The sequence below is a fragment of the Amblyomma maculatum genome, chromosome 3, assembly GCF_055883805.1.
Source record: "Amblyomma maculatum isolate TAMU_Amacu chromosome 3, ASM5588380v1, whole genome shotgun sequence".
NCBI classification, from domain to species: domain Eukaryota; kingdom Metazoa; phylum Arthropoda; class Arachnida; order Ixodida; family Ixodidae; genus Amblyomma; species Amblyomma maculatum.
Genome location: NC_139346.1, coordinates 33,152,111 through 33,167,228, shown reverse-complemented (window position 1 = coordinate 33,167,228; position 15,118 = coordinate 33,152,111). Strand labels below are relative to the sequence as shown.

At 47.8% G+C, this 15,118-nt stretch overlaps 1 protein-coding gene across 1 annotated transcript; it reads left to right on the top strand.

Annotated features, from left to right (window-relative positions):
* Positions 1-2,207: 2,207 nt before the first annotated feature.
* On the top strand, positions 2,208-13,614 carry LOC146194478 (uncharacterized). The gene is made up of 4 exons (XM_084596057.1): positions 2,208-2,437; positions 3,337-3,466; positions 9,297-9,551; positions 13,229-13,614. Exons 1-4 carry the CDS (start codon positions 2,220-2,222, stop codon positions 13,520-13,522), a joined length of 897 nt encoding a protein of 298 aa, XP_084452183.1. The 5' UTR covers positions 2,208-2,219; the 3' UTR covers positions 13,523-13,614.
* Positions 13,615-15,118: the final 1,504 nt, after the last annotated feature.

Below are 15,118 nucleotides of genomic sequence, written 5' to 3'. Positions count from 1 at the left end.
GCACATCATTCTGTAGAAGTAGGCCCTCGCTGAAGTTTTAAAATGCGCAAAATGGACATTTCTTGGCATCTTCCGTGCATGCTGCACATACATGACGTTGGATAAAAGCCCCATAGCATTGCATGCGCATAGCAGAGAATTTTGTTTATTTGCTTTTATGTTTGCCTCTGCAGCGAGGATGGCACGAATTGGGTGCCTTCGGTGAAACCCAAGATATACAGCAGCCGTTTCGTAGGAAATCGAAAATCGGACTAGGAAGGGCACTCGTCCTACGACCCAAGTATTTTCCTCGCAGCCTACAAAACCGCAAGTGCAAGTGGTTCTTCCGGACGCTATCAAAGGCACCACTATAAGTTGCAAGAATATAGCGGTAATCTGGGCCGGTTGTTTCATTACAGTAGCAGCGCAAATGTCAGCATGCTAAAAACCAGCAGATAGACATATTTATTACCTTTAATTTCACGGTTTTTGATGGCTCACTGATGCTTGTCTGCGCAATGCACCGGGCTGTTGCTTGGACCTCATCAAACGAAATTATCTCCTTCACGTCGTGTACATGACCTGCACCGAAAGCTTCGTTCCTTTTCTGATGTTCTCGCCTCGAAAGAATTTGTCATCCCCATAAATAGCTCCAAATCCCGCATCAACAATCAGCGGCACACCGGCAGCAGTCGACGTCTCGGCGGAGACGCGGAGGGAGCCTTCATGAAAAGGACGAGGAACCGACCGCGTGGGGCGTTGAACGCAGCCTCTACGGTGGCGGCGCCTAGCGGGTTCAGGGTACCTAACCCACTGCAGGGCGAAGGCATCTCCCATATTCCTCCAATCAACCTGATCATGCGCTGCATCCACTTGACCCCTGCGAACTTCTTAACCTCATCCGCCCACCTAACTTTCTGCCGCTCCATGCTGCGTTTTCCTTCCATTGAAATCCAATTTGTTACCCTAAGCGACCATCGTTTGTCCTTTCTACGCACTACATGCCCCGCCCGTGCCCACTTCTTCTTGATTTCACTAGAATGCTATTAACTCGAGTAATTTTTTTTACCCTCTCTGTGCGCTTCCTATACCTTAACGTTAAACCTACCCTTTTTCGTTCCATAGCTCTCTGCGTTGTCCTAAGCTTAAGCAGTAGCCTTTTAGTTAGCCTCCACGTTTCAGCCCCATAGGTGAGTGCAAATAAGATGCAACTGTTGAATGCCTTCCTCTTAAGCGATACCGGTCAGCTGCATTGTTGGTGCGGTTGGCAACATCAATGTCTCTTAAGATAATCTGGCTCCAGTACGTTAGAAAAGTTTCGTTTATGAAACAGTTTCGCGAGGAATTTAAACCCCGGAAGCAACCTGTGGCGTTTACTGTGAAGTGCAGAGACTACCGGCTGATGATATCGTTGTTGTTGTTATAAAAATTGCGCGTACCCGCAAGGGGGATACCGTAGGATAAAAGCGGCAAAGCGCGCAGTATGCCACGCGTCTCGTGAAACGCGCATCCATCGCAAAGGAGGAAGAAGAATAACCGAGGAAATCAAGACGAATTCGCCATGGAGAACAAGGACCCCAACGACGTCTTGAGCGGCGTCACGAGCACCACGGGGCCGTCGCCCATAGTGCCTACGATAACGCCCCGCGAGCGGCGTCGCCGTCGCTGGCTGCGGCTGCTGCACACGCTGCGGCCTCGTACCCGGGAGCCTGTCAGCCAAGCTGGCAGTGTGCCGGCCGCCGTGGCCACAGTGTTGGACAGCTCTTCCATAGAGGTGCGACTCCCCACCTATGCACTCCGTCCCGCGCGCCAGTCGACGCCGAAAGCTTAAGTCAGGCGGGAAAGAGAAATGAAGATGTACGCTACTACTTTGTTATAGCAATGCACTTTTGGCACTCGTTCACGAGGAGGTTACCTTCCCCGTGCCTCCATGATAGTTTATGCGCGCACCACGGATTTCATATTACTTGGCTAGAAGACAGTATGTGACACAAGTTCCGCTGCTTATACATATTCCGACACTTCCGATTCTATGCAGAGGAACAGCGGAGAAATCACGTTACAGTATGTCGCGTTTCAGCATTTGTCAACTCTGCATACATGCGTCAATTTTCTGTTGGCCTGGAGGTAAACGCGGGATTTAGTTTAGTGCAAGACGTCGCTGCTACAATGCAAGACGCCAACGATAAGCTTTACGCGCCGTCTGACACCGATGCATGCCTCCGCAGCGCATCACGTTGATGCTGGGCTCCAGCCTGATGTGGACCATGCTGGCGGTGATGGCACGCCGCAACGGCAAACTGGAGCACACGGTGCGCCTGCTCTTCTACGTGTCCGTGGGCGCCTTCGTGGGCGTACTCAGTTGCTCGCTTCGCATGATCCGTCCGCGCACCACGTTCGGCGTCAACGTCTCCGTCGTCGTCCGCGGACTTACCACCGCCGTGGCCTTCGCCGCCAGGTATATACGGCACCTCACATTTCTCTTTCTAAGACGACGGTCTGTACCACATATGATCGTATACAAATCGATCCGTCGGCACTGCCCGCAAGCTCCACTCTTCGCAACTTCGTCCTCGGATTAACAAAAAAATGCTAATGTCCCTCTTCCTACACCTCAATTTACCCATCGCTTACTTTTCTGGCTACGCAGTCGTCGGTGGATGATAGGCATATTAAGAGCACTAGGTTTATTTCAATTATGCAGTATCTTTTACCCATGTAAGGCAGTTTTCTTTTACTTAAATTATACCTTTTAGAAAACAGCTTTCTGAAATGCCGTGGTAATCGCATGTTCTTTAGCGACGTGCTCTGCGATGCGATAGTACAGCTGTTTTATCCACTTTCATTTTTCAAGCTCTTTTTTTTTTTTAGAAAGATAACCACCTGTGTAACTAAAAAGTGTGTAAGAATAAATGCACATGACCGCTTGTTGCCGAATACGCTAGCAATTATTAAATAATAAAAAATACCAGAAGTCTATATCAAGTAACGTTCATGGTCGTGAGCTGAAGGGATGTTGAATAAGTATCTTTGCTGCCTAACAAGGTTTGCCGGCCTTGATTTACTGTGCCTGAAGAGGCACGTACAATAGAAACACCAGCACGCTAACGCAAAGGATAGAAAAAGAGGTTATGGTGTGCTCCTAACACCGCGCCCTTTGCCTTCAGTGTTAGCTACACTAGCACCCACATTATTTCAATGTCACAATGTAAAAAAAGTTCGTTCTACTGCTTAAAATCCTATTGAAGCTCATTTTTCCCCGGTAGAGAGCTAGCGATGATACTTGCCAACAGGTTCTGCTAATAAAAAAGTTACTGTTAAAAACAAAACGGAATGACACTGACACGTGGTGCGCAGGTTCATGTCCCTGCACCAGCTGCGCATCGTGGACTCGGCCGCGCTGACGAGCATGGCGCCCGTGCTGACCTGGCTGCCTGCGATCGCCCCGTCGTCTCAGCGTCGGCCCGGCTGGATGTTTTTTTCGCTGGTGAGAGCCGCATCCTCTGGCGTTACACACGTGGAAGACGACCGAGGAGCAAGCACAGAAAACGGCTACTCCCTTCCGAGACAGTCAAAGTTATATTTAATTTTCTGTGTCGCAATTTTAGTGCGTTATGCTCGGGGCTATCAATCCAGCGGTAAGTCGTTGTCCGTGTTTGCTCCTGCAGCAGCGACGCTCATATCTGGTCGGTGATTTGTGTGACGTCGTGACTGCACAAGCCATGGCCAATTTGGCAAATGCTGCCAACTTAGGCCCTACTATGGAAATCTAACCCACCAGGACCCTTGAATTCCGAGTTAGACAGCTTTATTAAAGCGGCGCTGAATGTCCGTGTGACTCCTACCAACTTGGGCAACATGAACTATAAGATATATCAACGAGGGTAAGCAAGTTCAACCCAAGTAAAACCCTGTAAACTTCAAGAAAAACAATGCAAAACCACGGATAACCCTCGCGAACGATAAATTGTCATAAGCATCTCTCTAAACCGCCAGTGCATTGTTTTCGGCTCCGCTATTGTACTTTGGCAGCGCTGGCCTACGCTGTCAAAGCAATAAGGCATGCTGCTGGCTGTGTAGACACGGGCAGTATGCCTTAGCAAACCGCGGCGGTGTAGACGCGGTCGGTTTTTAGATCTTTGTACCGCGGGTCTAGAAAAGATAAGTGCAAAATCAGAGTTTCCTCAAGTCTGAAGTAAGCGCAGTCTTGTTAGAAAGTTCACACACCTAACGGGTTTCACACTATGTCCAAACGGGCGGGTTGGTGAAACATACTGAAGAGCAAACAACGCAGAAGACAAACGCAGGAGCAGAACCACAGGCAGTACTGAATAACTACAGGCAGCGCTCGTCCTGTGATTCTTCTGCTTCTTTGTTTGTCCTTCGCGCTGTTATCCCATCGAACGGGTTTGCAGCTCATCGTATATACGAACAGGTAAGGTGAGAAGCTATCAGCCGTCGAAGCCAAGAGGGGAGGGGAAATTCGCTGGTATTGATCAGAGTGAAGAGTTGATCGCCTGATATTTTCGATGATCGCACAAAGAAAGTGCAACTGCATGCCACCCGCGAGATCCTAACCTATATACGACCTCTGCATGAGAGTACTGTGTTCTTCCAGCTACTTTACTGCGGCGGCTGTTTTCTGTTCTACATCTAAACGTATACGTAATGTGTGGAGGCCGGTCTACAGCATGTTCACCAGCGCCAGCCCGACCACAGAGGCTAACTTTGGACGGCTCTTTGTTTGGTCTGGTTTGTTTTCTGGTGTTTAACGACCCAACGCGACTCAGGTTATTAGAGCCGGCGTAGTGGAGGACTCCGAAAATTTCGACCATCGACCGCATGGGGTTCTTTAACGTGCACTGGCATCGCATAGCACACAGGCGCCTTGCTTTTCGCCTCCTCCGAAAAGCAGCTGCCGTGGCCGGGATTCGATCTCGCATTCTTAGGCACAGAAGTCGAGTGCCGTACCACTGTAACACAGTGACGAGGCCGTCCCAAATTTCTGCCGCAACCGCCGCTTGTAACATGACCGAACACAAGAACAACTGTGCAAGAGCCTTCCCATGCTACCCGGTAGTCTTAATAACGTGGCATCAAGACTGGCAGTACAAAGACCGTCGTTAGGCTAGTGAATGTGAAATAATAGGAGAGGAGATGCTTGAGATACGTACAGAGCCCTTAGTGGGAACACTACTCCGCATAGCCACATGCATCTTCAGCGCCATGCCACGAATCGTTGCACAGTGGCGCACAAGGAGAGGTACGTCGAGGTGGTGCTTTATGTCATCTTTCCTCTGCATTAGTTTGCTACTGGTTTGGATGTAATAACGCTCCACATGTATGCAACCACGGGAGTCGTGTTAGCGCTATGTGTGATTAACCCTGCAAGTATATACTAGAAAAAACCCTTCTACTTCCAGAGTTATAAAGGGTGCGGGGGTCATCGTATCTCGACTGGAAGTACAGTATACATACACCGCGATTTGATTGAAAAACTTTATTTTACACCAGAAGAAGCCGAGAAGAAGCCACCCCAGGCACGTAGGCCTGGGAGACGGGAGCCGCCGCGTTAAAGGCAGGCTGGCAGGCCTTGGCCCATGGCAGCCTTTTCCACCAAGTGGACGATGTTCCTCTGGAGCTCAGGGTCTGAGCTTTGCAGCAGAGTCTGCCAGATCTATCTACTAACTGTATTTTGTCCCACCCTGGAAGAGTGCGGGCATTCCCATATCATGTGGTCGAGGGTCCCTTTCGCCCCACGATCACTACATCTATCAAGATCTCTCGTCTCAGGGTACACATGGTACGCCAAGACCGGGTTCATGAACGTGTTAGTTTGCAAGCGCCTCCATGCAGCAGCTTCTTTGTCATTCAATTGATAATGGTTGGTTATTTTCTCGTAATTTAGCAACCACTCCACGTTACCCCAGTCGTAGGGGGGTCCCATGTCTGCCCGGAAGTAGAGTGCTTGAGCTAGCTCATGGGCCGCCTCGTTGCCAGGGACGGCAGCATGCGCGGGTGTCAAGCATATCTGCATTTTCCTGTTCAGTGGTTGTTGGCTAAGGATATTTGCCGCCTCTTGCGAGATCCTGCCTTTTCCAAAATTTTGAATGGCAGTCTTACTGTCGTTTATGAGGAATTTTGCTTTTGTTCCTGCGCAAGCTAAAGCGATCGCCACTTCCTCCGAAGCCTCTACATTGCGTCCCCGGCTAGCCGCAGCGGAAACTGGCACTCCTCGGCCGTTTACGACCGAAGCCACTGCCGCCCCGATTTGGCCTCCAGCCGCACTAACGTAGGCTGCCTGGCCGTCATCCATGTTTCCGAACCTTAGCTTTAAGGCCTCCGCTCGCTTCTCGCTACGTTCTTTATTAAAATCCGGATGCATATTTTTAGGAAGTGGGGGGACTACCAAGGCGTTCCTTATCTCCCTCTGCATGTCTACTTTCTCAATCCTTTCTCCGGGCTTATTCCTACTTTCGCAAGAATTACTCTGCCCGTATTCATCACGCTAATTCTCTCTAAGAAACTTAAACCGCCTCTGCTGACTCCCTCCACGTATTATGTACTCCCAAAGCGAGCCGTCGCTCCGTTGAGATACACATATGTAGCTCTAGTGCTCTCCTTGTGCATTTGCGTATGAGGGCGTCTATCCTTTTTCTCTCCGCCGCTTTGATATCCAAGTATGGCGTCGCATAGCTAATTCTGCTAATCACGTACGCTTGTACTAGTTTCGTGAAGTTTCTCTCTTTAAGTACTCTACCCTTGATTGCTATGCTTTTAATAAGCCCCAGAGTCTGTATCGCGTGATGTTCTAGCTTCTTTATGACCTCTCCATTGTACCCATTGGCCTGAAGGATCAATCCTAATATTTTCACCTTCGGTACTTCTTTACCTACCACCTCAATCTTTATGTCCGTCGATGTTTTCGCATCGGAGGTGTCTGGGGCAATAGGTACGACAAAATGGAAGGAGGCATGAATCTCTCCAGGTCGTGCGGCATGCTATATACACCACGAAATCGGGCGGCAAAGTTAAACTGATATGACCTGACAAAAAATACTGGTTTCTTGGCATTTCCTTGGTTTTCTTTTTATGCTCATCCTCTCGCTGCTTTCGTCCTTCATTCTATTTTACCTTAAGATTAAGTCGCCGTCCCGTTCATCGCTTTTATATGACGTGATATGAAGACAGCGCATATCCGCACCGGAAGCGAAGCTTATTTGATCATTCGGGCTACATTAGAGCTCATGTTTGTCCTCTCTTCTCCTTAATGGCTAGTCTTGGTATGCGCTTTTACATACTGGCCAACTACCAACTAGTCCTCAGTCCATGCAACGAGGTGTCTTCTTAAGAGCGTGAGCTCTTCTCACGCTTGGCGATTTCTGTCGGTTTTCCGGGGCTCCAGATATCTCCAAGTCCGAAGCAGTATTAATCATGGTGGTGTGCCACTCTAGCGATCCAAGATGGCGTCTACCTTAAGTTCCGAGGTTTGGACCGGTGCTAAATGATTCGTTGTGTTCATACACACAAAATTGCTGCTCGAGTCGAGCTTTAAAATGTGTGACGTAGTCGTACCGACGACCTCTGGTCATTGCAACCGTAACGAGGGTGTAACTTCCGCCCACCATGGCGATAAATTAAATTGGTTTAGAGGAAAAGAAAGGTGCATTATCAGTCACACTCAGTCGGTTGGCACTTGAACCGCGCCGAAGAAGAAAGAGAGAAAGAGGTGCCGTAGTGGAGGCCTCCGGAATAATTTCGACTGCCTGGGGATCTTTAATGTGCACTGACATCGCACAGCACACAGGCGCCTTTACATTTCGCGTCAATCGATATGCAGCCGCCGCGGTCGGATTGAACCCCGGTACTCTGGTTCAGTAGCCGATCGCATTTAACCACTGAGCCACCGTGTCGGGTATGGCGGGCGAACCAGTAGGCGGATGATACAAAACGAGTCGTGGTTACGTGCTCAACATCTTGATACCCGAATTGGGAGTGAAAATCAAACGTACATGCCTACCACTAAGAGGGGACCCGCTTTGGACAGCTAAAGCTCTTCGATCGAACGCCGATCGGTGGTGCGCTCAAATTTATATATTAATATAGATATGCAAGTGCTCTAAAATTGTGACCCTATTGATTGATAGAGAAACCGAAGTGGTGTCTAACGATAAGTCGGGTACGTACGCGTAAAACTGCAATTCTAAATCTGCTCTTATTTTGATGGGGGAGTCGTACCATCGACATTTGGGGGTTCAAAATGGTCAAAATTCAGGTTTTCAGGGGAGTGCGTATCTGGCGAACCACTGGTTGCAGACACACGTGGATGGTATATCACACAATTCGCCTCGGCGAGACCTGTGTGAAATGAGGCTGCGATTGATAACATATAAACGCCTATCGGCGCTGGCTGCATTTCTTTATTTTCTAAACTAATACACTGGCATATTCTGACCTTCTAAGAGAGCATGTCTTGAGCATTCAAAAAATTATTACACTTAAGTATGCGCGACTATAACAACGCATTCGTTTGTCACTCTTCTGATGAGACTGAGCGGAAAGGCAGCTGTTTGCATTTTCTTGTATATGTTTGCATATTCTGTAAAAAGCAGCAATTTCTAGGTTAGGTCGTTTGTTTATGGACCATTTCCTTAGCCTTCATCAAATGTATAAAGCGAGTTCTAAAACTATGCTGGAGTCCTTTTAGTGGCTGTATCGGGCAAAAAATGTGGGAGCTGTTAGGCGTCAGCAAATAAAAATTTTCATAGATTTCATTTTTTTTTTAAATGAGCCACACTAGAAACAAGCGTCTATATGAATTTTTTTTTATTTTCGTGACTAAAAATGAAACATTCCGTGTGCCAGTTTTATAGCACGCAGAGTGAAAAGGGGCTTCTTTTCTTTCTCAACACGAATAATTCTATTCATCATTGTGGAAACATCACCACTTCCACTCTGATGCAAAATTTCAGGACTTTGCAGTCAGAATATTTTAAGAAAAATTACTTATGTTGAAAAGGAAAACTAAAACAAACAATTCTACGGAAAATTTTATCTAGGGCTCGGCTGTAATGCCAGCTGCATTCATTTAGCAGATTTCCCGCAAATTTCGCAGTCGTAAACTTTGTTATGAGTGTACGCTCACCGCCAATCTTTCAAAGCCATTTTCAACGTCTAACTACGCCTCAGTCAGTCGACCACTATATAGCTCTGTTCCAACGAAGAGTCAATGTTTTCTGTGCCACTGAGTTTGAATTACTGCAAGCATCAGCACAGTCGGCAGCGATGCACCTCACACCTGCCTCTTCTGCTGGCAGGCGTGCATTATGACGGCCGTCGGACTGCTGCTGTACGAGCAGGAAGCAGAGCAGAAAATGCGCGCCGAACGACTGGTGGGATTCCTGTGGGCCTTCCTGTCAGCCTGCTTGGTGGCGGGGCAGCAGCTCTTCTCAATCGCCACCACCGATGTGCCGCAGGGGGTGCTCCTGCTACACTCCTCTTTCATCGCGGTCATCTGTTCAGCGATGCTGGCCGCCAGGGTGCTGGAAAGCCCGCGTCTGCTCCTCACACAGGTGAACCTCACTGCTTCAGCGCATGGTGCTTCAGCGTTAGAGAGAAAAATTACAGTGTCACAATCTTTTCCCGCATATTTCACGACAAGGCTGATGTATGGCGAAATTCCCACGCTCAGGGGCTGTGCGCCGCTTGGTTCGGCCAGTTAAAGCCGGCCGGCGCTGGTGTTGCGTAAAATCAGTCATGACATTAGAGAGATTTAGCATAGCGCGATCCGTCATCGTCACCTGCTACCCCACCCCATCCGTGCGTACGTGCTGATTGGTCTTAACGCGGCAGGCATCTGTGCCGACTACCACCGGTTCTATTACCACAGTCGTGACCGAGTGGTTTGGGCCCCCGTTTCGACTGCGGGAGGTGGTCAGATCGAAACCCGCCGCCGGACACCCTCCGGCAAAATTGGGTACAAGCGTCCCTCGGCCCGGCGCCCGGCTCTTTCAGGGGTGTGCGTTTCGAAGAGGCTCTGCTAACCCTGCTGGTGCTCCTTCGAGGGCTTAAAGTTTCGAACAACTAATCACGTGCAAAACCGGACTAACAGAAAAAAGCAGGCTGCGGTTTATAGAGCCGAAGCGTGGCCTTGTGGTAGAGCATCCGCCTCGTGTTCGGGGGGTACCAGGTTCGATCCCTGGCGCCGTCGGGTACCCACAGGCTTTTCAATGGGTACAAACTTCCCCCGGCCTGGTGCTCGGCTCTTTGGGGTGAAATGCTTCGGAAGGAGTCATAGGTCTCAAATAGTTACTTCGATGTGGCAGTGATAAGTTCCGCCATCGGACAACAATAAGTCTGCCTCGCGCGGCAAAAGCCCATTATGTGACTCATTATGTGATCGTCATCATCATCATCATCAGCCTGACTATACCCACTGCAGGGCGAAGGCCTCTCCCATATTCCTCCAATTAAGCCAGTCCTGTCTAGCTGCATCCTCTTGGCCCCTGCGAACATTTTAACCTTATCCGCCCATCTAACTCTGTGCTGCCCCCTGCTACGCTTTCCTTCCCTTGGAATCAAGTTTGTTGCCCTAAGCGACCATCGGTTATCATCTCTTCGAACTACATGTCCTGCCCATTTCTTCTTCTTGATTTCCGCTAGAATGTCAGTGGCTTGAGTTATTTCTCTGACCCACTCTGCACGTTTCCTGTCTCTTTATGTTACCCCTACCACAGGCGCCGTCATTAGCGCTGCAGCGTCACAATTTTGGAAGGCGATACTTAAGAATGCTTGAGGAGAGTTCCAGGAGCCTATCTACTTCTGCTCTGATAATGCGAAAACATTTTATTTCGTAGATTATGACAGATTGTGGCAAGCTCTCCAAGAGATGGGAGTTCGAACTCACCTCATCGGTCTCCTAGGGAGCTTGTATAAAGTGCAAGAGGCTACAGACAGAACTCAGCGTGGTCTGACTGATTGGTTCCTGATTGTGAAAGGAGTGAGACAAAGCTGCATACTGTCACCCTGCCTATTTAACCTATATGCTGAGTGCATCATGAGGAATGCCGGCCTGGACGAGTCGTCAGCTGAAGATTGCTGAAAAACCGATCGACAACCTTAGATAAGCGGATTATACCTCTTTAATGGCAGAAAGTGAGGAGGAACTCAAGAGACTCCTGACGTGCGGGAAAGGAGAAAGTAAGAAGTTTGGTCTTCAACTGAACATTAAGAAGACAAAGGTCATGGCTTCTTGCCCTATCAAGTGCTGAAGCATACAGGGACAAGAAGTATAAGCCGTGACGGGTTTTCTCTTCTTGGGCTCCAAGTTTACCTCGGAAGGTGACTGCAGTCATTAAATTAAGAGACGCCTACTTCTGGAAAAGAGAGCCATGGCCAGCCTCCTCGACCGCCTAGTAACGAGAAGATACATCACACTGTCAACCAAGATACCGGTAGCTCGTACCATGGTTTTTTCACTTGTGATGCATGGATGGGAGAGTTGTACTGTGAAGAAGGCTGATCGCCGAATATTCGACACTTTTGAATTGTGGGGCTGGCGGGTACTTGAGATTTTCTTGGATCGACCGAAGACCAAGCCAACCGATACAGGCGACCATAAACCCTAGCTGCTCATTGGAAGGTCAAATTTAAAAGTTAAAGCTCAGCTCATTTGGTCAGCTAATGCGAAGAGAGGAGCCACTGGAGAAAACATTGATGCTGAGAAAGATTGAGGGACACCGGAGAAGGCGTATGCAGCGAACACGATGGTTACATGGCATATTTAAGGCAGCTGAATCTGCGTAATATTTGAAAGGTCGGCCGGACAGCTTGTCATGATATGGATAGGGTCACAAAGAGTCAGAGACGACTGAACTTCACTTAAAAATGCCCAAATTTTGTGTTCATGTTTTTTGTTTCTATGTGGGGTGGAAGACTTTTTAAATACGTGTCATGTCCTGACATGGCCTAGCTAGCTTAACTTGCTTCTGACTCATGATAAGCCATTATAGCTGCACACAGCTTTTCTTTTGGTTTCTGTAACATTCTGCATATCTGGAGGCTACCAAACAGAGCTGAAGTTACCTTTCAGTTGCTTATCAAAGCATTCAAATGTTTAACCCTTTATTGTCAACCAAGCAACCTAAATGATCTCCTCAATGACAACCTATTAATTTCCTGGTTGTTCTTATTTGCGTGTACGTGTATCCGGATTGTATTCAATAAGCAAGAACTCAGTGTTTAGAGGAAGCATGCTTTCACACGTAGCGCACGTCCATTTACAGCTCATTACTACAGTCGCACGCGCTTTGTAATGTGTCCTCACTGTCCTCGCTATTTCAGACAATCGATCATTGCTCTGAGATTTAAATAAATTATTTCGCAAAATAGAGCTCAGCAGTTCTTAAACATTGTGCAGTTCCAGAAAGGTCGCATTAAGCCAGTCCTATATTGCATAAAAACTAAAAACCTATTCTGAACAAAACCTACTTAGATGTTCTTTAAAAGACTAAGGTCACCAATACTGGCTTAGTAAGCAGTGCTTCAAGAAGGCTCGAAGCTGTCTATGTGTAATATTATCACAAAGCCATTAGAACTGGGCAGGCAGGTTTACTTACAACTACGCAAAAGCACCGGCAAAAGAAGGCAGGGCTGGCTAACCGACTGGCGAGCGAGCACCGCGAGCGAAAAAGAGTGCGTGCCAGTCGCCCGAGCTAGCCATATGGCGGCGCCAGTAATAACAGTGGGGCAATATACATCTGAGTTGCAACTTTTTAGACATCCGGGTTTTCGTCACAACACGTTTTCAAAAGCCGCCTAGCTTTTCTTACGCTTTAATTGAAAGGCACCCTCGAACGTTTCTGCAAGAGTGAGAACACTCGCCCTAACCTTTTATTACCTTTTTCCTGTAGCTATTGTCTTGTGTTTTCAGATGGGTCACAACTGAGTGCACTATGTTCACAAAGTTCACTGCACATCGCATGGAAAATGCGCTGAAAGCATGACACACAAGAGGATGCATAGAACAGCACGAGCGCTCATCCTGTCCTTCTTATGTGTCGTGTTTTAGCGTATTTCCTCAGGGCTTCTGCAAGCGATCAAAAAGTATCCGAGAACAACTCCTGATAATTTCCTGCACAGCCCCGGCTGTCACTTTTTTGACCTCGGAAAGATTTTTTTATTCTGATCTCAGAAATTACAGCGCTAGCGATTTCGCTCCAGAAGTACCTTCATCAGTCGTTTCATGCAGGTGGATATGGGCGAGATGAGCGTGGCGAGCCAGATGGCGTTCGCCTACGTCTTCTTCGTGTCCAAGGCGCGCGAGACAGACCAGGGCCTGGCGAACATGTACAAGTACGCCATGGACGTGATGATGGCATGCGCGCTCAGCTGGACGTTCCTAGCCTCCGAGCCGGTTCCCCTGAGCAGCTACTGCGCCGCCGCGCTCGTCCTGTGTGGCGTCGTCTCGGCCGAGGTGCAGCGACTCTCAACCACGCCACGGCCCACGCCCGGAGGAAAGAGCCACATGCGCTTCTTCATGTGACGCTGCCGCCGCGCCTTCTCTTTCTCTCTCTATCTTCGTCTTCTCTATATCGCTTTTCTGCTCTGCGTTTTTATGTCTTACACTAATTCTTTCGGGACCATTAAATATGCGATGAAATGATCTCGTCTCTTAAGATCTCTAGAGGGTCACAAGAAGGTACTTAAAAGACACTCTTAAAGGTTGTGCAAGTGTGTGCAATCGTATCGTTCACGCAGCAAAGCCAGGAAACGAAAGCAAGTGCTTTCCTTATGCTTAGGTACAGACCATCGTCACCACCAGCAACAGCAGAAAATTCCCGCCTTGGTCGCTGTCTAAAGTGTACGTGAGTAGCGGCTGTACATCTGCGTGGTATTGCTGTTACAACACGTGGTCGTGGTCGACGAAGCGTAATTCCGTTCTCTCAACGGTAGGGTCCCCAGTAAGGAGTAGTGTCTAGGGAAGTCCTGAGAAGTCCCGCAAAAGCCCCAAAACATCCCAAATGAAACCCAAAATTACTTCATCAGGACGTACCAAGCAATACCGCCTTGCGACATGTTTGGGGAATTTTAGGAGCTTATTATTTATTTTTTTATTTATTTATTTACATTCCCCCTCAGGGCCAGTGGCATTACAGAGGGGGAGTGGTAAATACACAAAAAATGAAAGAGAGTACAGTATGTACATGAATGTCAAATAGCACCTGAGTATACAATGTTAGCTAGAGCTACGCGGAACTGCTCATAGTTAGTAATGCCAACAATTTTTGCGGGAAGGTGGTTCCAGTCTCGTGAGGTTCGCGGCAGGAAAGATTGTGAGAAGCATTTCGTGTTACATGATAAAATTCCAACTTTGTGTTGATGGTCAATGCAATGGGATACATAAATTGGACGGGGAATTAGGCGATCACGAAGAGCGGGATGATGGTACAACTTGTGGAACAGGGTTATGCGGAAAACTTTTCTGCGCGATGTCAGTAGAGTCTTCACAAATTAGTCTTCATGGCTGTTATACTGGCTGTTCGGTTGTAGTTAGCAAGAATAAAACGTACAGAGTTATTTTGAACCATCTCGAGATCAGTAATTAAGTTCACATGAGTAGGGTCCCATACCGGTGAAGCATACTCAAGTTTAGATCTTATTAATGTTTTGTATAGTAACAGTTTCAAGTGAGAAGGAACATTATAAAAGTTGCGACGTAAGTAGCCTAGCATGCGTTTAGCATTTTTAATTATGTTCTGGGTATGGAGGGACCAATCGAGGTTACTAGTAATGTGGACGCAGAGGTATTTGTATGACGGAACTGATTCCAAGGAAATGTTATCGAGGTAGTAGTGGGGTAGGGAGGAAGTTTTTCTAGATACGCGCATGACTTTGCATTTGTTAATATTTAGCTGCATTAGCCAATCCTTGCACCATTTACCAATAGCAGAAAGGTCTGACTGAAGTAAGGTAATGTCGTTAGCATTGGTTATTTCTCTATAAATGACACAATCATCGGCGAAAAGGTGAATATGAGAATTTACAAGAGAGGCAAGATCGTTCATTGGCGAAAAGGTGAATATGAGAATTTACAAGAGAGGCAAGATCGTTAATTTAAATCAGAAACAAAAGAGGACCA

Bases quoted from the DNA above. Each gene is read 5' to 3' on its own strand.
- LOC146194478 (XM_084596057.1), top strand. From the start codon at position 2,220: ATGCTGGGCTCCAGCCTGATGTGGACCATGCTGGCGGTGATGGCACGC. The intron at 2,438-3,336 runs GTATATACGGCA...CGTGGTGCGCAG, and splicing joins GCCGTGGCCTTCGCCGCCAG to GTTCATGTCCCTGCACCAGC. The intron at 9,552-13,228 runs GTGAACCTCACT...CGTTTCATGCAG, and splicing joins CGCGTCTGCTCCTCACACAG to GTGGATATGGGCGAGATGAG.